The following is a 26,286-nucleotide window of genomic DNA, read 5'->3' on the forward strand; positions in this document are numbered from 1 at the left end:
AGCGTTCCCTAGCAACAGAAGCAAAGGATCAATTTAGAAAAGTGCTTTCCAGAGCATTCCTATCTAGCTACTGACCAAGCCATTTTAGTTTATGTGATCAAGCAATTGAAATTCAAGGAGATTTATCGCTGACTGTCCTCGGCAGCAAAACTGGAAGAGGACCGTTTGATATGTATGCTGCTAATGTCTGAGATGACTGATTCCACCTCTACCGCACAAGCACGAATTGGTTTCAGGGAGAATTAGTAGTCTCTGCATTTCACCGGGAACCGACAGTGTTGCTAGGGAAACTGATAATTATGTGGCAAAATGGAGGGTGTAGGATAGAAGAAAAAGAAGAAACGTAAGATTCTAAAGAAATGTAAGGTTCTGATCCAAATCAACATATTAACAGTAAAGTATGTTGATCTTCTGTAGTCATATAATTTAATAAATACTGTTAATTATATGTTTGACAAGATACTGATTTCTGAACTAAAAGAAATGAATCAGACGTTGCAAAGTCACTGGTTACTGATAATATTTTGTGTATGGCACAGCAGGAATATATATTTATTATAAAAACTACAGTGAATCTGAAGAATTAAAATATTCAAAAAAGTGGGAAAAAACACACTGATTTGATTTCCATTTTTTAAGAAAATCAGCTTACAGAGTTCCAGATAAAAAATTGTAACTCTATAATGCTCTAATAAAGTTTATTTTTTTCGTCTCAAACACTGTTTAGGGGGGAGAAGAAAGAAGTGTTGCTATTTTTATATTATGCATAGTAAAAAAAACCAGCCTAGAGAAGTTGAATGGCCTTCCCAAAGTCACACACTTCTTCAGTTAGTGGTAATGTTGGTGTGAAACACTTTTCTTTCACCACTGGGAGGCATTATTTACAGACTATGTCATAGTAAGGGAAAACACAGCAAATGGATGTAAACTTAGTGAAGACACTCAAATCTCTAAATATTACTTCGATTTTAAATGAAAATTTCCAATACTTTCATTTTTAACAGCTAAGAGTTTAGTTCTGAAAGTTAATGATATGATATTAACACTTGCTTATCCAGAAAATCTCCCTGGAGACATTGTAATATGTGTGAAAGGGCATCAGAGAATCACACAGCTCATCAGTGACCTCAGTTTTACTGCATGTCAAACCACTGCTTGTGAGTTGTCAGTCCCTTCCTGACAATGCTATGGCATGACATTCTTTTATTTTCACTCTTTCTAACGTCCACTAGGTAGAAATTTTAAGAGATGAAATTGAAAGTTTTATGTCTTCCTATGTATTCATGTTAATAAATTCTTAACACATTTTTAAATTTATAAATATACTACACATATTAAAGCATTCACATTCTTATACACGCAATCCATGTACAGGTGCGCTGGGGGAAGAAAATAAGTGATTCATTTATGGTTGGTATATGAACAAAGACCATTTCCTTTATTAATAGGAAATGTTTCTAGTGTTTTGGTCTGATTTGGTCTTTGACAGGAAAGAATGAGACATATATACAAGTCATCAAGGTAAAAGCAGAAAACTATACAGAACTTCTTAACTCAATGAATTCTAAATGATGGAATTGGGCAGTCAGCCTTCTGATGTTATGAAAAAGATCTTCATTCTAGGGACTAAAAAATCATAATCCTTAAGGAGTAACTCACCCTAGATGGGATAAACTATCAGTTTACGGCAGTTCATTAAGCGTATCAAGTTTATGTGGTTTAAAATTAGTATCTGGCTTGTCAAACTTGAAATTTTGCTGTTTTTTTTACTTCAAAGATTTATTTTTGATAAAACAAGAGCAAAATGATAGGTTACTATTTTGATAAGCCCTTTCTTCTTTCCCAAAGCAGGAAAGCTTTTGCACCTTTTAAATCTCTGAGTAAAACAAAGAAGAATGTAAGGCCACATTTTACAGTCATTAAAAACCATTTTTATGGTTAGGTTGAACAAACCTTGACTTAGGCCATCTTGACAAGATGTCTGCTTGATATCCAAGTTCTCCAAGGTATCTCCTTTAGAGACCTCATCAAGGGATGTCCTTCTCTCAAAGATATTGTTGTTGTTGTTAACTTGAGTCCCATTTTGCTTCAGTAGCCTGAACACCTCAGTTTCCAAATCTCTAATCTAAGAGAGAAGAAAAAAAAAAAAACCAATATACTCATGAAACCATAAACCAGCACTCTTCTCCAAGCACTAGGCAAAACTACCCTATTATTCTTTTTCTTTAATTTTATTAAAAGGTAGTTGATTTACAATATTGTGTTAAATTCTGCTGTAGAGCAAAGTGACTCAGTTTTATATATATATGTATATATACATGCACACATGTGTGTGTATATATATAGTCTTTTCCACTATGATTTATCATGGGCTTCCCTGGTAGCTCAGTTGGCAAAGAATCCACCTGCAATGCAAGAGACTCAGGTTTGATCCCTGGGTCAGGAAAATCCCATTGAGAAGGAAATGGCAACCCAATCCGGTATTCTTGCCTGGAAAATCCCATGGAGAGAAGAATCTGGTGGACTCCAGTGTACGGGGTCACAAAGATAAATTCTATGATTTATCTTTTTATCATAGTCTATGATTTATCACAGAATATTGAGTATAGCTCCCTATCCAACCTATGCATAATAGTCTGCATCTGCTAATCCCAAATTCCCAGTCTTTTCATCACCTCCCCTTAGCAACCACAAGCCTGTTCTCTATGTCTGTAAGTCTTTTTTTATTTCATAGACATGTTCATTTTGGTAGTATTTTAGATTCCACGTGAGTGATATCATATGGTTTCGTCTTTGTCTTTCTGACTTATTTTGCTTAGTGTGAGAATCTGTAGGTCCATCCATGTTGCTGAGAATGGCATCATTTCATTCTTTTTAACGGTTGAGTACTATTCCACTGCATAAATGCACCGTATCTTCTTTACCCATTCATCTGTGACAGACGCTAGGCTGTCTCTGCGTCTTAGTGTCTGCAGTGAGTCGTCCTGACATGGACACAGAGGTGCGTGTGTCTTTTCGAGTTAAGCTCTGTCTGGCTATTCTGTCATCCAGTGGCTCTGTGCACAGGACTCACCCGCACTTGCAAGCCTTGAACTTCCACGAGATGAGCTTTCTCCAAATCTTCTATTTTCTTTCTTTCTGCTTCCTGTCTTTTGATGAAATCAAGTTCTCTTAAGGAGAAAATAATAGATCTCAGTGCATCAAATACTCAATAAATGAGGAAATACAAAAATTCTTATCTGAAGCAAAGAGCCACACAGTGAAATAAGTAACTAGACAGCTATTTAAATAAATAAAACTCACTCACAGAGAAAAGGTATCTAGTAATGAAAGCAAATAAAATGTTTTAAAGATATACAAGGTAAATAAAAATGCTTTGATTCTGCTTACTGAGCTTTTCATTTGTAGCTCCTGATTCTGGAGCACCTGTTCATACTTGGATAGAAGCTACTGAACTAATGACCCACCTTGGTAATTTAGTGGAGATAATTACATGTTCAGTAGAAATAATTCCACATTTATAAAGTCATTTACCTAGTAAACTGATGGAATGGATGGTAAGAGTTTTTAAAAGATAATTATTATAAGACTGCTTCTTAGAAATGACAATAGGCTGAATGGGCCAGAAACACAGAGGGGAAGCTGTCACTACACATCTAAGGATATCATGAGGACAAGGAGAAATATCAAATGTGGTAGAATTTATTATAAAATTATTACATGAAATAAGAGTTAGGAATACTTTTAATAAGAGTTAAAATAGAGATGTACTGAATTCACAGTTGTAAGAAAACCTGCTTCCTTTTTAAGATACTTTTATAGCAATACCTTTTAAACATTAAAACCATTGTTTCCATGATAGGAAATAACAGATACCATGAATCTTACATATATGCTTGGCTTTTAAGGCTTGACAGGCAAGGCCAGAAGGGATACTAGAGTTACTTTCTAAGTAACTGATGAAAAAATATGGTAAGAATCTTCCTAGTCTCCCTGAAATTACACCAAGATCCAACAGATGGAAGCAAAGCAGCATTAGCTTGAAAATAGGTGTTGAAATTTAAAAGCCAAGTGTGGTGATGGTCTCTCACTGTAGTGAACCAAGGACCTTGTGATTCTCTCACAAGGAAAGGAAAGTAACAGGGCAAGGGGTCTTGTCAGTCAATATTTCCACTATCTGTAGTGGGAAAATTCTTTAGTTAACTGATTCTAAGAACAGAAACAGAAGGCCCCAGTTGCTGCTCTGAACGCACCATATCCAACAGTCATTTTGCATGACTTCAACTTGGCTTCCTGCTTCTAAATTACATACGTTTCAAAAGGACAGAGGTTCAAATGCTTTAACAGTTACAATAAATGATTAACCAACAGCAAAAACAAGAACAAAACAGGAAGTTGCCAAAAAATTATAGAAGAAACAAAATACAATCAACACATGAAACACTGATGTAAGAGATTTCTAAAACGTACTGTCTATTTATTATTTTAAGTATGCTCCTTAAAGGGATGACTCTGAGGTCATCTTTTCTTTTCCACTAGATACTACAAAACTACTGGATATAAGACTTCTTTAGATGCACACAAAAATCGTTACATCATTAGAAGCTGCTTACTTTTGTTGAAAATCCTTGATCAGTTTCTTTGCCTTGTTGTACTTCTTTTCCAAGGCCTGATACTGGCTTTGAGTCTCTTTGAGGTGCTCGTTCACTGTGTGGCATAATGTTTGGGCCTCAATCCAGTAGCTCTCCAACTTCATCATTCTTTCTTTATTCTCTTCTATATTCTGTTGAAGTTGAGTTTTTTCTAGTTCCCACCTCACTTTCTCATTTTCTGCAGCTTGCAGCTGGACAGAGCAAATGTCAAACCAAGGATATTTCTGGGTACTTTTATAGCAAACATCTCTCATACTTTTACAGCATATTTTAGAATAAATTCCATTATTACATATACTCAATCATGAAATACATTGAAATGAGAAGAGCAAGTATGATTTTCATTATTATAGAGATTATAAAACAGAAGCCTTGAAAAGTGAAATGGTTGTCCAATGTCACACATCTGATAAATGATAAAACATGGATCTGTTTCCAACTCCCAGGATCTTTCCAGAGCATACCATGCAGCGTATGAAATTCTCCAAGCAGTAAAAAATGTTTTAGAATTTGACTGATTCTATCCAATGAACTTCAACATGCTTTTAGAGTTGTTTTTAAAACATACAATTATATGTAAAATGTTAACTAAAAAAGGAGTGGGGAGACGGCTAGCTGGGAAGGAGAGGGGCAGAGCACAGTATGGCCAATGATTAAGAGGCAGACCCTGGAGTCATATAGTTTAGATTTGAATTCCAGCTCTGCCAACACTGGCCTTTAAACCTCGGACAAGTAACTGAAGTCTTCTAAGACTAAATTGTTATATGTAAAAGAGAACTGTGATATATCACATCAGCATGCTTGGAAAAGCTCCTTGGGGATAATAGTCTGATAAAAGTTATTTTTACTTTGTCTTAATCCCTTTTGACGATATTATCACATACTTTATTTCAACTGACTCATGAAAACAGTCTGTAGCTCATTATTTTGCTGACATTGTTCTGAGTTTCTAAAGCAGGATAAATGCCAATTTGCATAAAAGTATAAATGACAGTGTAAGTAAAAATATAAATTATTCCTGAACTAATTTAAGTCTCTCTGATGGAAAAGAAAGGCAGCTTCCTCTGGTTTCTGCTTTCCAGAAAGTTTAGGAACAGATAAGACCCTGGTCCAAATCCCTCATTTCTACGGAAATTCAAGACTGATCTCTTAGGTAAGGGATCAAAGGTCATTTATTGACACTAGCCATCTAACCTTTACACTAGTGCTGCATCCATTTCACGTGCCTCTGGTATAGTTTAAAAGGGTGCAGAGTCGTTACAAGCTATTAATATCAATTTTCAAAATCTGAAACATTCCAAAATCGCACAGCATTCGGCAAATGGAAATATACATATGTTTTTATATGTATTTTAAACTAAGTACATTGGCAAAACAGATTGCAAAGTAAAGTAGTCAGAACCATTTCAAAATTAGGAATTCTATTATCAACATGGATATAAAGAATAACAGTAAAGCAAGTTAATCTGTGGATATTAGCATAGGTAATAGAATGTTGGCACAGCCAATATAATTTTGAAAAAAAAAATACTCATTTATAGATTTTTCTAAATTAAATACCCAACACATAAGCCTTGTTAAAGCACTTGCAATCAGAGGCCAATCTTTTTCCCCCAACTGTAACCCAACAATTAAAAATCTTCTATTCTTCCATTCTATGCCAAGAAACAATAGAAATTTAAAACAGGACTGGGTTTTTACCTGCACCTTTTATTAAGCAGTGTTTTGTGTTCAAGTTGCTTATTTACCAATCTCTACTAATTTAAAAATTATTATTCACAGAGCTTGGCTGAAACCATGAATGATGTATAGACACGTTTTGACTAAAGAACTACAGAGTTATTAGCTGAAAATACCATTTACCTAAAATAGCCTTGCTAATTTATCTCCATTTAAAACACATGGAAAAAACAAAACAAGTGTATATACTGTGAACAGGGAAACGGACTATTAGTGGTGTGGGAGGAATTATGTCTCAATTATTAGAAGACCATAAAAAAAAAAAACATTAACTGTGTTTTTAAAGTAATTCAAAAGATATTTTAAAATCTTTGAGACTACATATTTGATAAAACTAGACACAGTTCAAGAAACTGAAACTTACCTTATAATTTACCAATTAAAAATGCCCTTTTGAACTTTGCATTATTTCATATATAAACTAAAAATATATACTCCTTTTATCAAGACCTGTTTTTTCCCACAAATTTAAATGACATGAACTAAACTTGTCTAAAGATTTCTGGTAGCATCTGGAACCTAAAATAAATTATTCATATATTAATTAAATTTCACAGTATTTCATTACTAGAAATTTGAATTTTTCTTTATGAAACCTAATTAATGTGCTATGTTAATAAAAATACATTATTTCTGGTAAGCTAAAAATAAATAAAATGATTATATTTATTTAAAATAAAATAAAAGAGAAAGAGATACAGTATAACAGCTTGTGCTTAAGGATTAGTGGTCAAAATGTAGTTTGAATGCTTGAACTATTATAAACATTTACTTCTTGAGAAAGTTCAGAGGGAATTGGCCACATAGGTGCAAATATGCAAATAGGTAATTTTAAAATCCTGTGCTATTTTCACTGAGGGGTGCTGACCCCCTAAGGGTGTGCACTGTTAGGTTTTCTCACTAACAGTGGGAACGAATCTCTCATTTGTGTTCTTCTAAATGTACACAAAGCATTTAGTGCTTGGGTTGAATTTATTCATAGCATCTGGAGTTTAGAAAGTGCAATTCAAACACCATGTATTGCTGCTTACCTTGGTCTTCAATTTTTGAATCTCTGCTTCTGTAACTGCATGTTTGATTTGCAACTGAAAATGGAAAAGAAAGGAAAAAAATCTGAACTAAGCGTATCTATATTTTTCTACATTTTTAAAGCCTTAGCAGCTGGCAGAATACCTTATTATATAGCTGAAGGGCTAGGAAAATGCTACGGTGCAGCAGGTTGTAAATTAAAATGTCTAGTGTGTAAAATGACTCTCTAGGTGCGAACTAATTAAACACAGGGTTTATGGTCCACGCTCCCTAACATCAGATTAGGTTATGAATTTAATTGCTCAGGGACCAAAGAGAAGGAAACACATTTTCCTGCCCTCCTTGCAGCTCTTCCTTTGTGATTTGAGTGTCAAGGAATTGTTTCCTTGCGGTCTTGAGGACTGAACAGCTTCAGCAGGCAGACGGGCAGTGGGAAGCTTCGATTCCAAATCTGGAAGGAAGGCGGCGCTCTGGTTCCGCGAGTGGCACGCATTTTAGCTTAGCAGCTCTTTTACAGCTCGGGCTGCGGCTGCAAAGCTGAAGAGGACGATGCAGGTCGGCGACAAGATGTGTAATTTCCTTTTTACATTGCAGGTAAAAGTACAGATCTAGATGTCCGTCCTTTAAGTCATTTACTCATACTGAGGGCCTGGACCCTCCAAAGCTTCAGCTGCGGTTGATTCTCTCTAGAGCCACCATTTAGATTTGTTTTGCTTCTCCCTTCCCCCCACTTTGCTTTCTTTGTAAAGGAAGAAAAATGAAGGAAACAATCACTCTTTAAGGAATAAAAAAAAAAAAATTATGGAAAACAATTTCTAGGTTGGAAATCACTTTTCTAAAATGCTTGGAGGCAGATGTTTTTGGAATTCAGAGTTCTTCCAATTTCAGAAACTTAGTAAGATGCATTTTCCATAAATTGCTGACTGCCCACAGCAGGGTCTGTGGAGGTGCTCTATAATCAAATAAATACATGAATATCTTTGCCACCAAACATGTGAATATTGTGACTAAGTGAGGTACATAAAGACTGTAAATAGTAGCCTATCAATTTTGGTCAGATTTACTACCATCTGCTACAAAATTATTTTAAAATAATCTTTTCAGAGCATTTTGAATTTAGGATTATACAGAGGGACCTGTAATCTTCCCATATAACCGTAATCAAATAAGTCTAAGGTTTTCTTATCAGAAAGATAGCTAATGAAAAGACAGAAATGTGAACCTTTGGAGATCACACCACCTCACAAACCTCAGCCCTCTCTCTGGTTTGTAATCTTAATTTCCTTGGTTTTTGCCTGACCACTAGGGACGTATGGGAAGGATGAAGAGGGAAAGAAGTTAGAATCCAGGGTTAGATGCTGATGAATAAGAGCCCAGAAACGGAGAGTCCCAAGTTCCTTATCAAATTCCCCTTCCGTGATGCTCTCAGGTCTCGTCCGAGGTTTAAGTCTCTGTGGGCTACAAAGCTGCATCTCTGCTCCTGCTCCTGTGGGGGGACCCTGAAACTTTTACATCCGATTCTGCCCTGCTCACTCATTTTACTCTCCTGCTTTCGGGCGCGGTTGCTCTTGCAGTCTTGCCTATGCAGCTGTGGCTCCTTTCACCCTCTCCGTTCCCAGGGGCTTCTGCACTCCACAGTCTCGAGGGGCAAGTACTCCTAGTCAGCCAAGACTAAGAAAGGATGATTTAAAGGACTAAAATACGATTACTCCAACTCTGCTTCTTAGATAAAAGCCCTAAATGCTGTAAAATGTTGCACCTGAAATAAAACCAACTCCTCTAGTTCTAGTTGAAGAGTAGCAAGAAATCAAGAGCAGATTTTATGATGAATGCTGCAACTATCAGCAAGTGCCGTATTTTATTTTCTCAGCGGTTAACTCCCTGTGGGGTAACCAATTATATTGCAATACAATGTGTTAGGACTTTGGATTTTCTTTGTTCAAATTACCATGTTCTGTAGCAAGCTACAGCTCTGGGCCCCAGTTTCCAATATGCAAAATGAGAGGGCAGGATGGGAAGAACACCACAGCCTCTGCAAGTACTACAGGTGTGACGTTTACGAAATGAAGACCCTGGAGGTGACTGTCATGGTTGCAGAGTGGAGAAACTCATCCCACGCCAGCGTTTTCATTCCTAGGAATGCATACGCTGGATTAATCAAGTGACATGTGGGACAAACCAAGGGGAAACTGTGAAACAGCCAGGCTGATTTTCAGTTATCCTACCCCTCCCATCTCACCGAAACAGATGACAGAAGAGAACTGAACTCATAAAGCAGCAAGGTGAGAACACTGATAAAAGCTTAGAGTGTTTGTTACACGGTACAGCCCAGTCCTTTAGCTATAGGAAAGCAGAACGAGGTCTGTAAATTCAGACGTTATTCAGAAGATGGACAAAAGTTTTAGTGCAAGGCTTCCCTAATACTAATACAGCCTAAAATGATAGATATGTAATTATTATGTAATTATTTTAATCCCCCATGCACCTTAACACAATGTCTAGAAATCCACCACTATTAAAAGGAAAAGCATTAAAAATAAACTAACTGAACTTTTTCATTTTATATAGGAAGAAACTGTGTTTCAGTAGCTTAAGCTGCAGAGCTAATAAGTATCAAAGCCAGGTTTTATAAATTCCAGTCCATAGTCCTTTCTGCTAGCTCCAAATTTCTTACATTTGTAGCATCCTTTCCCTTTTGTTATGTCCTCCTTCCTCACTGCGAATGGATCTGTGAGGGAGGTAGGACAGGCACTATTAACCTCATTGTTCAGACAGGCAAAGAGGCTCAGAGAAGTTACATGGGCTCTTCAAGTTCCCAGCAGAAGCGGGTGGTGGAGAGGAAATTATCCCAGGTCTGACCGCACCTACTCCGTTCCTCCCTTCCTCTGTACCTCATCGGAACCAGCTTTGGACACACTTTTCATCTGATCATCATGGAAACGCTGAGGCATGTGTGATCACTGTCACCTCTCAGGAAAGAAGATAAGATTCCACCTGGAAACCATGAGTCACTTCCGGGGTCTGAGTATTCTCATACTACATACAACATGGTGTTCAATCATTTGCTTTTAGTCACTGAACTTAGAAATTTCTCAGGCATTATTCAACCTGCATTTACTGAATGAGACTATGTGCCAGACGCTGTGCTAGTCACTGAGGATACATGAGCGCTACACAGAATCTACCTTTGAAACACTTACTTCGAGGAGAGTAATAAATACCACCTCCTGAAAGAAGTTTCCAGATGCATGAGAAAAACTCAGGAACTTCGGATGACCTGCGGCTTTGGCCTATGTGTCATATCTCCAAACTTGGACCCTTGCCTCCCAGGCAAAGTGGGCAACGGTGGGGGGCTGGGATACCTCCGTTTCATGAGGAAGACAAAACTGCTTTTCAAAGAGGTACAGTGACTTGAAACAAGAAGCACAGTGCATACCAAATTGAATTTTCTTGTTCTAAAGCAGTTCTCCTTCCACGTTTAATAGCCTTTCCAAAGTACAAGTATAAGGGTTTGCAGACAACAGCTGGCTGCAGGGAGCAGGGTCTACATAACTGCTTAATAGACACAGAACCTGAAATACCTTTTGGAACTTTTAGAACTTCAGAGAATATAGGTTTGGAGAGACGACTTGGGAAGAGAGGATATAAAGAAAAAGAAAAAGTTAAGGACTGCAGGTCAATGTCTATAAGGCCAATGTCTTTCATCTTTTCTGTCCTCTTGAACATGAATGCCATCGATATCCACCCCAGGATTACAGTACAAATAAACACATGCACTCTTACAAAGAACAGCAGCTCTCATGTAACATTCTGCGGGTATACCTGCTGTGTTTATTTTCTGTTTATTTCTTTCAAAAAGATGAATACAGAACACGTACTCATATCACTGAATTAATATATCCAAATATAACTGCACAGGAAACAGAAACATTTTTATGCATAAACATTATAAGACTGAACTTCTGCATTCTTTACTTATCTTGTACAGGCACGTAAATCATTTTTTCTCTAAAAAGGAAATATGTTATCTTTGCAGGAAATATTTTAAGAGCTCTCTAGTACTGGAGATTTTACATCCTCTGTTCTTATTTTGGTGGTGGTGGTATGTGTGCTCAGTCCGACTTTCTGTGATCCCATGAACTTTGTGACCCTCCTCCCGCCGCCCCCGCCCAGGCTCCTCTGTCCATGGGATTCTTAGGCGAGAATACAGGAGTGGGTTGCCATTTTCTACTCCAGGGGATACTCCCGACCTATGTCTCCCAACCCGTGTCTCCCAAGTCTCCTGCATTAGCAGGCCAATTCTTTACAACTAAGCCACCTGGGAAGCTCGTTCTTACAAGGGCAAAATAATAACTGATATTTGCATACAACTTTATGCAGTGGTTTCAGCATTGAAATCAGAATTCTTACAATTATATCTGTGATCATGTGATTGCAGTCTGTCTTACCCATGATAGCTTAAGTTCTAGAAAAGAAGAAATCAGGGCTGCTCTTGCCTGTATTTGGTGCCATTAAAATTAAGCTAGGCTATATTTCTTTACAATTTCTGCTCAAAGGTTTATAAATGGTACCTATCTTTACATTTACATAGAAGAACACTCAGGGAATAGACTATGCAAAACTAGTTGAAATCGGCTGATTGAATGCTGTCATAACCTAATTTGAATGGCAACACTAATTGCAGTATATGCAGCATAGAGTGACACAGTCCACCAAGTCACTCTCTAAGTGACTCATAAACTGGTTATTCATGAGGATGGTGCTGGATGTAGGTGACGGCCTATAATTACAGTTCCTTTTAAAATAAATACCTGTTTATTGTTAAGTACATAACAATGTTTTACCTTCTTGACATATTAATGGACAGTTCCATAAAGGTAACTTTATTATCTAATGCATTAATAACTTTTTCTAAATTACTTTTCATAGATTTTCTATGACTTAATTAGGCAAAATAACATATTTTTTAGACTCCATTTTTTCCCTCCAGATAAATGCAGAACTGTTTTTCCTGGGAGCTAATACTTATGACTCTCAAGAAGGAATGGTGTTGGGAAGCGCTGACAGTCCACTGACCAGGCACCTGGCCAGCAGTTTCTGATTCAGCCTCTTCCTACTTTTCAATACATATCCAGTGAAATCATATTAGAAAAGAAAAACTCACAACCAAACTGATACTGAAACTAAAAACAACTGTTACTAGAATGTGAGTCATGAAGCTGAATTAAGAAAAATCTATCCAAGCTTCACTATCTTCACTCCAAAGACAGGGAGGTGCCTTGTGCCTCTCTCACCAACAGCGTGAGACACCAAGTTTATCAATGAGGAAGAAGGCAAACTCTACTGTCTCTCCTGGAGTGCCTTCACACCAGGCTCTCTCACTCTCCGCCTCCTGTGTTCATTCAGAAAGCAACTGCTACATGAGAAAAAGAATTCAGGAAGGTGGCTGACAGTGGCACGTTGCATACTTACAGCTCCAGACTCCAACGTGCAGCAATATGGACAGGGACAGTCCCAGTAAGTGCTTTGAGAGCGAGGAATAGCTTTTCTTTCTTTAACTTACAGAGCTGCATGGTGAGATCTGGACATCCCACATTAGTACAGAGAACTGCTTTAGATGAGAGGCTGCCAGAAAGCAGCAACCAGGCTGGGAACTAGGCACACAGACATGTCCTCCTGACGGAGGTCCAGCAACGGGCTTTGTGGTTTCAAAAAGTGAAAAATTCCTGATTAACACTGGATACAAAAATGGTTTGTGCCTCATTGAAGATAAATAGATGAGAAAAAGGCAAAACTAAGCCTATTACTAAATTCTTCAGATCAGGGAAAAGAAAATATCAACTTGAAAATTCAAATAAGTAAACCTGTGAAAATAATGTATCCCATAAATAAAAAGATATTTTAAGGTAACTCTACGGAATACCAGGATGAAGAGAAAGTAAAGAGGCATGAAAAATGAATGGGGAACACGGAAACTAAAATGTATGAAAAGAATTAAGTTGTTAGAAGCGCTAAAAAAGCATACAGAAACTTGAAGTCAAAGCATACTTAATGCTACAGAGAGGTGAAACACTGATGTGAGAGGACACGTTTGAGGACAATCTCAGGCGTGGGAAAAAACAGAGAAGAAAAGAAAGGTAAAAAGATAATACTAGAGACAGTGTTTCTAAGGAAACAGAAACTGAAAAAAATTCAAAACCTGAAGAAAATATTCACAGACCAAATTGAAAACATAAACACAAACACAGAACAGGAAAACAGATTACGAAAAAAGAAAGACCCACTTTAAGAAATTGTGATGAAAAATTTAAAGTACAAAGTTAAAGTAATACAAGTATCCAAATGGCTGTTGTTGTTAGATTTTTCTTTTACAGTATGCAGTGCTAGGTCAAAAAAATTAGCCTGTGCAACAACACTTTTAGGGGAAGAGGTGGTGAATTAAAATGTTAAAACCAGCTAATCATTACTCTTGTGTCAGTATTAGAGGGGAGGAGAGGTGGATGAATGTATGTGAAGGCTATTATTTGGTTAAATGGTAAAGACATAGCTGCTGGTCTGCCTTTCATGTTGCTGGGTGAAAATATCCTAAGACGGAGTCAAAGCTACTTGAGAGTAACTGTTAGAGAAGAGAATAAACATGTGTAACTGTTAAGCAGCAGATGAAAAAGTGATATATCTAACAGCAAGCAGGTAAAAAAGATAAAAACAAAACAAAAAGAAGCATGGAAATTATGAAATCAGGTGGTAGATGTAAGTTCTAATAGTAAAATAATTAAATATAAATGGGGTAAACTGACCAATTACCTGACAGAGACTCCTAGAGTAGAATAACAGTAAGATTTAGGAATATGTTGACTAAAGGAAACACAGTTGTGAAAAGTACACAGAATGGTTGAAAATAAAGAGATGGAAGAAATAGATACTCTGCAGCAAATATGAAGCCAAAGAAAGGCAGTGCTGAATTTTTACAAACAAAACAGAATTTGTAGTAAAATGTGTCATTAGAAAACAAGAGAGATATTACAATAAATTGAAAAGTTGCAATAATCCTGAACATATATGTTCAGTTCAGTTCAGTCGCTCAGTCCTGTCTGACTCTTTGTGACCCCTTGAATCGCAGTATGCCAGGCCCACCTGTCCAAAACCATCTCCGGGAGTTCACTCAAACTCACATCCATCGAGTTGGTGATTCCATCCAGCCATCTCATCCTCTATTGTCCCTTCTTCCTCGTGCCCCCAATCCCTCCCAGCATCAGAGTCTTTTCCAATGAGTCAACTCTTCCCATGAGGTGGCCAAAGTACTAGAGTTTCAGCTTCAGCATCATTCCCTCCAAAGAAATCCCAGGGCTGATCTCCTTTAGAATGGACTGGTTAGATCTCCTTTCAGTCCAAAGGACTCTCATGAGTCTTCAACATCACAGTTCAAAAGCATCAATTCTTCAGCACTCAGCTTTCTTCACAGTCCAACTCTCACATCCATACATGACCACTGGAAAAACCATAGCCTTGACTAGAAGGACCTTTGTTGGCAAAGTAATGTCTCTGCTTTTCAATATGCTGTCTAGGTTGGTCATAACTTTTCTTCCAAGGAGTAAGCGTCTTTTAATTTCATGGCTGCAGTTACCATCTGCAGTGATTTTGGAGCCCCCCAAAATAAAGTCTAACACTGTTTCCACTGTTTCCCATCTATTTGCCATGAAGTGATGGGACCAGATGCCATGATCTTCGTTTTCTGAATGTTGAGCTTTAAGCCAACTTTTTCACTCTCTTCTTTCACTTTCATCAAGAGGCTTTTTAGTTCCTCTTCACTTTCTGCCATAAGGGTGGTGTCATCTGCATATCTGAGGTTATTGATATTTCTCCCGGCAATCTTGATTCCAGCTTGTGCTTCTTCCAGCCCAGTGTTTCTCATGATGTACTCTGCATATAAGTTAAATAAGCAGGGTGACAATATACAGCCTTAATGTACTCCTTTTCGTTATTTGGAACCAGTCTGTTGTTTCATGTCCAGTTCTAACTGTTGCTTCCTAACCTGCATACAGATTTCTCAAGAGGCAGGTCAGGTGGTCTGGTATGCCCATCTCTTGAAGAATTTTCCAAAGTTTATTGTGATCCACAGAGTCAAAGGCTTTGGCATAGTCAATAAAGCAGAAATAGATGTTTTTCTGGAACTCTCTTGCTTTTTCGATGATCCAGCGGATATTGGCAATTTGATCTCTGGTTCCTCTGCCTTTTCTAAAACCAGCTTGCACATCTGGAAGTTCTCTGTTCAGATATTGTTGAAGCCTGGCTTGGAGAATTTTGAGCATTACTTTACTAGTGTGTGAGATGAGTGCAATTGTGTGGTAGTTTAAGCATTCTCTGGCATTGCCTTTAAATATATAAAACTGCAACTGCTATAATTATAGGAAGAAAGAAACTGTAGCTGATGATTTTAACTTATACTTTTCACAATTGGTACATCAAACCACAAAATCTAAGCCACGCTACAGAGAAGACATTTGTATGTTTGTATTATTAATCTTATCGATATAAATTTAATGCTTATATAAATTTCATATCAAAGTACAGGATATGTGTGATGTTTACATACATAAGAAATATTTAAATACAACTATTTATGAATTAAGCTACAAAAGAAATCTTGAAAATTCAAAACAGATACTATACAGAATATTTTTTCTGAATAGTGTCATAAAATCAGAACTCAATAACAAAAGGATAGCAAAATAAAGTATATAGGTGTGGAAAGTAAAATATACCCGTAAATAATTCTTGTGTTAAAGAGAAAAGTTGCATATAGCTAAAGCAATATTCAGGGAAAAAATTATAGCTTTAAATATACTTATCAAAATATAAGGGTTATCAGAAAAATAAACATATTGAATGCAACTGATAAATATCAAAAAATAAAACAGGAGAAAAAATAAAGATATTGGTGAGAAAAAATAAAGATATTGGTAGGAAAAAATAAGTATTTTTAAATTTAAAAATAAAAAATGGAAATGTAAAGCTAACTTGACAGATAAATTCTAGAAAAAAACTAAGAAAAAATTGAGCATTTTCAAAGCAAAAAAAGAATAAAAAAGGTAACTAGTTACAGCTACTAAAGATTTCACTATTTTAAAGCCATATTATAAAAATATAAGTTAATAGATATGAATACCTAGAGGAAATATATGAATTTCTTGAGAAATACAAAATACCAAAGTTGGCCCAAGAAAAACTTGAAAAGAGTAATAGCTATTATAAAATGTATTCTAAAAATCTTCCTCCACAAATGCACATATGGTTTTATAGCTGAGTAATAACAAACTTTCAGGGAACACAAATTTTGATCTTATGAAAGTCATTAAGTCTCTTTTATAAAAGTCATTTCTGAAAATAGAAAAATAATGAAGACTTCTTTACTTATATTGGAGCTAATATAACCTCCCTTTGTGGCAGCTTTTGATTAATCCACTCTGGTTAAGACTTTCTATTACTTACAGGTGACACTTACATAATAGAGGGGACTATAAAATTTGAGGGAGGATCAGAAAGAGACTTTAATTAAACAGATATGTTCCATGAACTTGGATTAAAAGAGTCAATGTGATAAAAATGCCAGTTTTTTGCAAGTTAATTTACTAGCTTAACGAAATTACAATAAAAAATGCAAAGAAGTTTCTTCAAGGGAGTTAAAATGATTCAAATGTTTTCTTGAATAACTTGAAAAGCAAAGGAATTTTTGAAGAGAAGTGTTAGGTGGATCTGATTTATTTCATTAATGTTTTATATATATTCTAACATTACTGCACCAAAGATTAATGAGAAAATGAAACAGAATATGAAGGTCAAAGGCAGTCCAGAGTGTAAAGACAAATACTGCAGATAATAATGCTGGCCTTCCAACCAGAAGGAAACGGTTAAAGGAACATTTAATAAATTGTGCTAGCCCCCTCGTCAACTGTTTGGGAAATTAAATAGCTGTCTTGTATTATACAACAAATTCTAGTTTGTTTGATATCGTTCATTCACCAAATATTTAACCACTAAGTATATCCAAGAACTATGGATAAAATATTCAACAGAAAATAGAGGAGGTTAGAGTTCAGTTACAAGATATTTAATAGGCTAAAAAGAGGAATGATTGCAAGAATGTTAGTATAATGCACTTTGCCCAAACAGTATAACATATACTTTTGGTTGAAATAATATAATTAAGAGAACTCTTTCTGTAATATGAGTTTTTTTTTTACAGACTCCAACACAAAATGACTCTCCACCTCCACCCCAGATTCTGTGCATAATTTTGGGCATGTTATGTTAATCACATAGAGAAGTTTAAAGCTGTGGCAGTGGCAGTGTACAGGACACCAATCCTGTGACAGAGAGCCAGGCAGCTGACACTCTGTGGTAAACCCCTGAACAAATGAACATATTCATATGTTAAATATAAAACAAAAGAGAATAAAAGGACTTTAAGTGAAATGACACAGTATTTGCCTGTTTTAGAGGTGGTGACAAACGTTCAATTCTTAAAAGCCAAAATTAAAAATGCAGATTTGGTTACTCAGGCTAAAACTAAATCAGCCATGTTACAAAGAATGGTTCCAGATCACAGAGCAGCCTACACCAATGTAGGCAATCATTTTCTCTAACAGTGCAAATAGCACTTTAGGATTTAGAGGTTATATGGTTTCCGTGCAATTAGTTAGCTTTACTGCTGTAGAATGAAAACTGCCACAAACAAATAGACAATAATAAATAACAACATATAAATGAATGTCTATGGCTGTGTTTGAATAAAACTTTATTTATAAAAAAAAGCAGTGGATCAGATTTGGCCAATGGGCCATAGTTTACTGACCCCCAGTCTAGATCATGTAGCCATCTGCACTATGGAGTCCATTTCAAACAATATTTATGCAATATTGAGTACTTGGCTAAATTCAGAAAATGGAGGCTATAACCTTTATTTACTATTTCTGCTTTTTAAGCTCTTTAACTTCCATTAAAAAAAAAAACACAAAAAACATGTATTCTAATTCCAGCTCAATTATCTTCCAAAGAGCAGGGATCATGCTCACCTGGCAACATGGAAGTTACACAATAGACTTTTCCCAAGGAGCACAACCTTGTTCTCACTGCCTCAAAGTCAGATTGAGAGCTACAATATTCAAGGAAGACTGTTTAAAGAACAGACAGTTCATCTGCTCTCCAGATAATATGTTATTCTAGGCCACATCAGAGCTGAGCAGGAAGGGATTATACCACTTCCACTTGGGCACTTCTCTGCGTTGTTCTTTGAAGATATCAGTTAATCTAGAAAGCCTTTATAAGAGATGGTCCGAAGACAGGAATTGCTATTCCACTGTAAGAGAATTCTGATCATTAGATAATAGTGTACTTCATTGTCACCAAGATGTTTGCGTCTGATTTAGAACTAGGAATAGTCATACATTGTCTGGAAAACCCATGTATTCTGCTTGAATGACTCTGTGAACTATATAAATGAAAATGGTTCAATCTGACTAATAATAACATGTGAAAGAGAAATGGGCATTCTAAACACATTCATTGGCAAATTGGTACTAAGTACAAGTCCCTCAAATACTCATATTCTGTAATCTAATAATACCACTGTAAGAAATTATCCTAAGGAAAATGTAATATTTGTTACAATATTATTTTTAATAATTTTAAAAGAACTGGAAACAGAGGAACTGTTCTAAAACAAGGGGTGAAGTAAATCATATAAGATCCATAAGATAAACAGTAAATAAGCATCATTTTTGGAAAAATATTTGATGACATGGGAAGATCCTAAAAATACAGTTTTTAGTATCAAGAGCAGGAGTTTAACATAGTATATATCCTATAATATCAAATACCACAATATTGGGATCATGAATGATTTTGGGGGCATTTATACAAATCTGTACTTTCCAAAACCCTATAATGAACGTAAGTTGTTTTATTTAATAAAAACTTATATTTGAAAAGTACATTCACTTTGATACTGGCCTCACAAATTTGTCATGAGGAATTAAAAAGGTAAGTCAATATACTAGATGTCTTAGGTATAACATGAGAACATATAAATTTCTCTGTTGGGCTTCCCTGGTGTTCCAGTGGTTGAGAATCTGCCTTGCAATGCACAGGAGGCCTGTTCCATCCCTGGTCCCAGAAGATCCCACATGCTGTGGAGCAACTAAGCCCAAGAGCAGCAACTACTGAGCCCAGGAGCCCTAAAGCCCTGCTCTGTAACAAGAGGAGCCATTGCAATGAGAAGCTCACGCATCCTCATGAGAGAGTAGCCCCCCTTGCCAAAAAGCCTGCGTGCAGCAACGAAGACCCAGCACAGCTATAAACAAACAAACAAATAAATTTTTAAGTCCCTGTTCCTAACACATCAAAATTAGATATTAGAAATCTGCAATTATCAACCTTGTTTTTCTTGAAAAGGAAAATATGCTTTCCAAGTGGGGTCAAGTCCCTAAGAGACTTGTAACCACAGAACAGTGGTTTTCAAGCCTCAGTGCTTCAGAGTTATTTATTGCAGGGAGGTTGTAAATAATGACATATTTGTTTTCAACAATGGAGGAAGTTCCACAAAATAACAGAGAGTGAAATGCCTGGGGACACATTCATCACTGTTTCTATTTTACATGTTGAGGTTCTGAGAAGTTAATCTGGAGGAAGAGTTTTGTGGTTATCTACATTCCCTTCACTCCCTCGGGATCCTGGCCCATTTCTGACAGCTCCTGCCTCAGGACTGAATTGCCCAGGCTATCCTACCTGGATTAGACTGATGGGCAGCATCAGCCAGAGGAGAGGAGGGTCTTGGTATGTTATCACCCTCACTCCAAAGTTGTCGTTTTTAGCAGTGGCTGCATCTTACAAAGCTGCAGATGGTGAATGGCCTGCCTTCAAACAAAGGTTATCTCTTTCCCTCTTCACCTATTAAGTCAACAGATGGTGTCAGCTTCTGCTGCTGCTGGTCCCTGTGTGCTGTAGTATCACTTGGTAGTTCTGTTAACTCATTCAACCATATTCTAAGATAAAATCAAAAGTTTAAAAAAAAGTGTTTTTTTTTCCTTGAACTTTTTCAAGAAATTGAACTTTCTTCAATTAAGCCACTTGGGAATACCATCTAATCCCTGCTGGAATCTTGTCTAGTTTAGGGGGGAAAAAAAATCCTTTTTAGCAATCACTGCCTTTGAGGAAACCAGCTCCCGAAACTTTCATAAAGCTTTAAACATACAACCTGAACTTATCACAAAAAAATGCAAATTAAAGCTGTAGCTTGAAATTATGGAACAGACAAGTTAGCAACTGTCACCATGACAAATAATGATTGTATTAATTTAATGCATTTAAATTAATGACTGTATAATGAGATCTACTTAACTTTTGCCTTGAAATTCAATGAGATTCTGGACAATCTGTAATTGAAAGGCATTCTTTTGAAAACCGACTATTCTTAATATATTTTTCTAACAAAAGTATATACTTAATAATGAAATGGACAGGTAGAGAAAAATATTTTGCAGATTGGCAACTTACCTCTTTGAACTTGTGACTGAGCTTGCTTGTATCCAGGTCTGAGGGGGAAAACACGTCCTCGTTCTCAGGCAGCTCGAAGACTTCGATGGCCATGTCGCCTCCAGGAAGAACAGGCCCTACGTCGTCCTCCTCTTCATCTGTGGCATATTCTCCTGTCTAAAAGGAAGGGAACTTCAGAAACCCAGCTGTTATTACTCAGGTGGAGGTGGGCTATTTTTAAAATATTTTATAAAAGAGAAATAAAATACGTCACACCAAGTGGTAAAAGTGTAAGTAGGCTTTTGAGTCAAGCATGCCTCATGCAGCTAGGGTTACAAATGTTAGTTCAAAGATCCAAAGTGACAGGTCTGTGCCGTGTATAAGTGCATTTCTAAAAGTCTAACAGCATCGGCAGTATCTTCAGTGAAGCAACAAACTATTCTAAATCTAAGTATTTGATGGGGTTTTGTGAAGCAACAGACTATTTTAAATCTAAGTATTTGATGGGGTTTTACTAAAGAAAATTACATTGCTAAGAGAAATAAGTAATTCCTTTAAATTCCTGCCACCTGTAATGCATTATTGACAGCAGAGAAGAAGAAACAGTAGGTCAAAAGATTCACAGAGCTGGAAGGGACCTTATTTAAGCCTTACAAAAAAAATGTCTGGTAGATTCATTCTCCTAAGCTTTAGAGTTCAATCAACTCTGCTTCATTTGCTTGTTTAACTAACATGGTGGTTAACTAGTGACCTAAAGGGCAAACCAAAAGTTTCTACCTTACAGCCCACATGGGTACATTGCTTTGCCTGTTTAGTACTACTTTGATAAATGTGAGCATTTTGACGTTTAAAAAAAAATGTCACCTAAGATTCTAGTTTCCAGTTTCTCTTTTGTGTGTGTGTGTGTGATAGAACCAAAGATCTGACAATATAGGCACATTAGGATATGAGAAACACTGGTCAGAGTCAGCAGTGGTTGTTCGTTTACATGGGTCACACTCTTTCTAATACACCACAAGTTCCATAATTCATTATACTAAGCTGTGAGCATCCCTCCTTCATGATACCCCTGGGCCCCTGTAGGGATCCAGTTCATGAGCCCTGGAATGTATATTCTTCCTCACCACTAAGTTCCTTAACGTGATTAGAAAGTGGCTCCTTTCCTGGCAGCACCAGGTTACTTGTTTGAGATCTATACCTTCTGATTTAAACTGAAGATAAATCACTGACTCACAGGCTTGAAAAACAAAGTTTCTTTAATTCACCCCTGCTCCTTCAGGTAGTATTACATTTAATACATAAAACAGATAAGAATTCATGTTGCCTTTAAAACATTTCATAGTGTACTGAGTGATCTATTTCTTTGACTAAACAAGCTTAGTATCCGATTGCTATTTTATCTTTTGGTTCTACACTAAATTGTTCTTCCTAAACCTGAAACTGTATTTACTTGACTGTTTGCAAATGAAGGAAATCCAGTCATTAACTTCAGTGTAATAATTCCTAATTTCTGAAAGATCATTAGTATTGCCATTTTGAATTCTCTCTTTCAAAGTAAAATAACTGCAATTTCCTCCTAGGTCTCATTCTCTGTAATTGTCTTTCTGCCTGTACACTGACATCTCTCCAGGTTCTCAAATTTCTCTCTTAAATTGCAGTGTCCAGATGTACACACAATTTCTGGAGGCCATTGAGCACGAGGAACAACAAAGGATGACGCAGCATACTCAGACTCTTCCTCCTCACACAGAGACTATCATCATGAAGTCTTTGACTTTGGCGGCATTTGTGTATACAAGTAAGCTCAGGGTATTTCATACAGAGCAGTGACTTTCCACACTGGTTACACATTAGAACTCCCTGTTTCCCCCACACAAAAAAATCAGAGACGCCTTGACTGAAAGGGAAAGCAGTGGCTGGCCTCCATGTTGAAACCGTAGTTTATCAGCACAGGGAATCCTAGGAGTCTTTAGAAAGCAGTCTGAAATGATCTGAACTGTAAACATCATTCTAAGTGTCAGTGGCACTGGGAGGGAAGGTAGCTGAACAGTGGGGGCTGGCTGTTTCCAGAGAGCCTCCATTTGTGGTATGATTAGTTCCTATAAACCTTAAAAGGACTCTAATTCCAGACCTGTTTTGTGTGTGTGTGTGAGATTCTGTACATTAATTCATCTTCTGTTTATACATATTTTTAGAACTAATAGGTACTTGATGAATCCCAGTGATGTTAATGAACAGAAATGTAGCACGACTGGCAAGTACATGATCTCAAGATACCTTGCTGAAAGTTCTGATTTAGAGACATAAAACTCTGCACTTATTCTTAACCCTATAGTTACAACTATCAGCAATTATAAAGGCCTAAGCTAGGTATATAAAATTCACTTCTATATCATATCAATTTGACAAATACCATGAATGATTCAATAAAATCTGAAGTTAAATTTAAGGTCTGATGACAGCATAGCACTTTTTAAACCTAAGAGTTGAACAATTTGATTTTCCTTTAACAGCTTGAAAATAGATACTTCTTCATCATGTCTAAGGGAATGAACATAAATATGTGCCTAGGAAGAGGCCTAACCTATAATAGGATCTTGAAAAATATTTTTTTTTTAAATGAATCCAATAATCCCAATTGCATTTACTTGGTAATATCTGTAACCTGCTAGGAAGTTTTCAATCATATCAAGAAAATACCCTGTAAAGTCATTTGATGAGAAGGCAGCATTAGATCACATTAATTTTTTAACATTCTTTTTAGTAAATAACAGGATTAGGGTCTCTACAATATATGCAATTCTCACCTCTAAGTACAATTCTGGCTTTGCTATCCATTTGAGTCATCAAAATTATTTTTATAAATGTAAGTCACTAAGAATTGTTTTGATTTTTTTTTTACTTTGCCAGTCTCCTTCTCAATACCCAAACTGCCTGCAATTCTGTTAAAATTTGTTATCTTTCATTTCATCTTTCCATTTACTAGTGTTTTCTCTAATTAATCTCAAGCATCCTGAGGACAAGATGTGTATTTTACTGTCTTTATTATACTATTATTTATCAGAATCTCTGGATATAGTGTTTTAAAACATGTTGCCATTCTCTCCCATTGATTATTTATCACCCCCATCCTGAACAGGCTTTTGAATAAAGTATGGATTTACTACAGAAGCCCATAAACACCTAGAAGCTTAAAAGTTACATTCAGTAGACTCAGAATATACATTCTTCTAATTCTTTTATCTTTTTGGAAAATGGAAATTACTTTTCTGGTTAGTCAGCAAATAACATAAATTACATGGACTGATACAGAATTTCATCAATCTCAAAATTAAATTGAATTTGACATTTACAGAGGAAAGTGGACAATGTTGTACCCCCCAAAACTGCTACAACACAGTGTTTCCATTGGTATCCTGATCCTTCTTCTCTTTCTCTCTTTATTCTGAAAATACTTAACATATTTTAAGTAAACAGAAACTCTTGAAAGTTCTTTGTCCCAACTTGCAAATCCACTTTAAATGAGGCAAGAATAGTTCTTACCGTTTCATCATCTTATCTACCTTCTTGACTAACATTTTATATTTTTAAATAGCCTCCCAAAAGGGTAAAAAAAAAGAATATTGATTTTTTTTTGTAACTTACTATGTGCCCAACACTGTACATTCTTTAAAAACTGTCTGATGTTACTATACCATGTTAACTTGAGGAAACTGAGGCTCAGAAACTTTCCTCAAGGTCAATTAGTTATTTTCCTGAAGTTACATATTTAACATATCCCACGGCCCATGCTCTTTCTTCTATGCTATGCTGTTTGCAGTCTACAGAGCTAAAGCTTTGTAGAAAAATAAACGGAAATACATTCCTTTCATTTCTTTCCAACCAAAAGCCCTGGTGCATAATCCTGTTGTGTTGAGATTCACTCTCTGCATCTTTGAACCTTATCATTCAGTTCACTTTGAAGACTTGTGCCTGCCTGTAGTGAGCTCCAAAGTTCTTGTCCTCTTCTTTTCTCTCATAGTATGCTCACCCTGGACAAGCGCACAGAAGTCTCCTTCAAAAGGTTTGGCTCACATGTATGCTGACTGATGTTTCATGTACTCCTTGTTATATAAACCAGAACCAGAGCGTATATGCCAAAGAATTAATGCACTGTCTTAAAATGGATGAAAAAGATACTTGCAAGGCAAAATAAGTGTGAAATTCCTCTAGATTTTTATAGCTTTTCTCTTTTGCATTTCCTTTTCAATCTAGTTTTCTTGAGCTACCAGTCTTCTCTGAATCGCTACAAAGAATTTTATCTGCTTTCATAGACACAACTTCCTTTATACTCATATTCTATCGGAGGATTTAATATTTTATTAAGATTCATAATTACAATGTTAAGTACAACTGACAGCTTCTGCCTCTTCTGGTGGTTCTAGAGGGACCAGAAGCGTGTAGACATATTAGAGCCTTGAATACTCAGGAGGGCTGTAGATCTCAGTATAGGTTTTACAAAGGAACAGACAGTATCTGTTATAGCAAAGACCAATTAAAGAAACTTGGTTTTGAAATTACTTGTGCCTAGGTTCAAATCTCAGCTCTTGATGTTGGCAAAGTTACTTTTCATATCTAAGTTTCAATTTCACATCCATAAAGTGAGGATAAAAATAGTTCCTTAGAGTAACAAGGTTTTCATGACATTTAGTTAGATGGTGCCTGCAGAATATGCAACACAAGGGCAGGCACATGGCAGATACTCAAAATAAGTGACCGCTGCTGCTGGTGGCGGTACTTATACCACGTTAGCAATAGGGTAAAGCTTCACCAAATCTTGTAACCAGACATTTGTTTGCTTTTGGTCTCACAAATATAATGTCCTAGAAACCCTGGCCACATGAATCTTTTATAAGCAAACCGTCATTTTTGAAGTGAAACTTTTACACTTCCTTAACTTGTTCCTCTTCTCATGTTCTCAGTTTTGGAGTAGGTACTAGCTTCTACCCAGGGTCAAGCAAACTTCCAGGTCTCTATTATCCTCACTTATTGACTCTCCTCCTTCCCTAATGATCCAAATGAATGTCTATCTACTTAAAGGCTGCTGCCTTTAAGACTCTTCTTCGTGACTCTTCTTTAAGACTCTTAATGTTTCTGTGATGTGCCACACTTCACCCATAAAACTTGGCTGTTTTTTTATCTGCCTTCTCCCAACAACTTTTTTCAATGGCAGATTCTTTGAGAATGCCAGGTATAATCTATGCCTGTAATTCGTGTGGCTCGCACACTGCTTGGCATGTAGTAGGCGCTAAACAAATGTTTGCTGAATAAATTAATACAGTTTTAGCCACATCTA

At 36.5% G+C, this 26,286-nt stretch overlaps 1 protein-coding gene across 7 annotated transcripts in view; it reads right to left on the reverse strand.

The window, feature by feature from the left end:
- The window catches only part of PPP1R9A (protein phosphatase 1, regulatory subunit 9A), a 350,761-nt gene that overhangs the window by 58,277 nt on the left and 266,198 nt on the right, over positions 1-26,286 (reverse strand). For all 7 annotated transcript variants that reach the window (XM_010839754.1, XM_010839753.1, XM_010839757.1 and 4 more), the window contains 5 exons: positions 20,973-21,128; positions 7,424-7,477; positions 4,614-4,843; positions 3,074-3,170; positions 1,954-2,125 (listed from right to left, as the gene is read on the reverse strand). In XM_010839754.1, coding sequence (XP_010838056.1) covers positions 1,954-2,125; positions 3,074-3,170; positions 4,614-4,843; positions 7,424-7,477; positions 20,973-21,128 — 709 coding nt within the window. The remainder of the gene's footprint in view (positions 1-1,953; positions 2,126-3,073; positions 3,171-4,613; positions 4,844-7,423; positions 7,478-20,972; positions 21,129-26,286) is intronic.

The sequence above is a fragment of the Bison bison genome, unplaced genomic scaffold, assembly GCF_000754665.1.
Source record: "Bison bison bison isolate TAMUID 2011002044 unplaced genomic scaffold, Bison_UMD1.0 scf7180017864134, whole genome shotgun sequence".
NCBI lineage: Eukaryota > Metazoa > Chordata > Mammalia > Artiodactyla > Bovidae > Bison > Bison bison.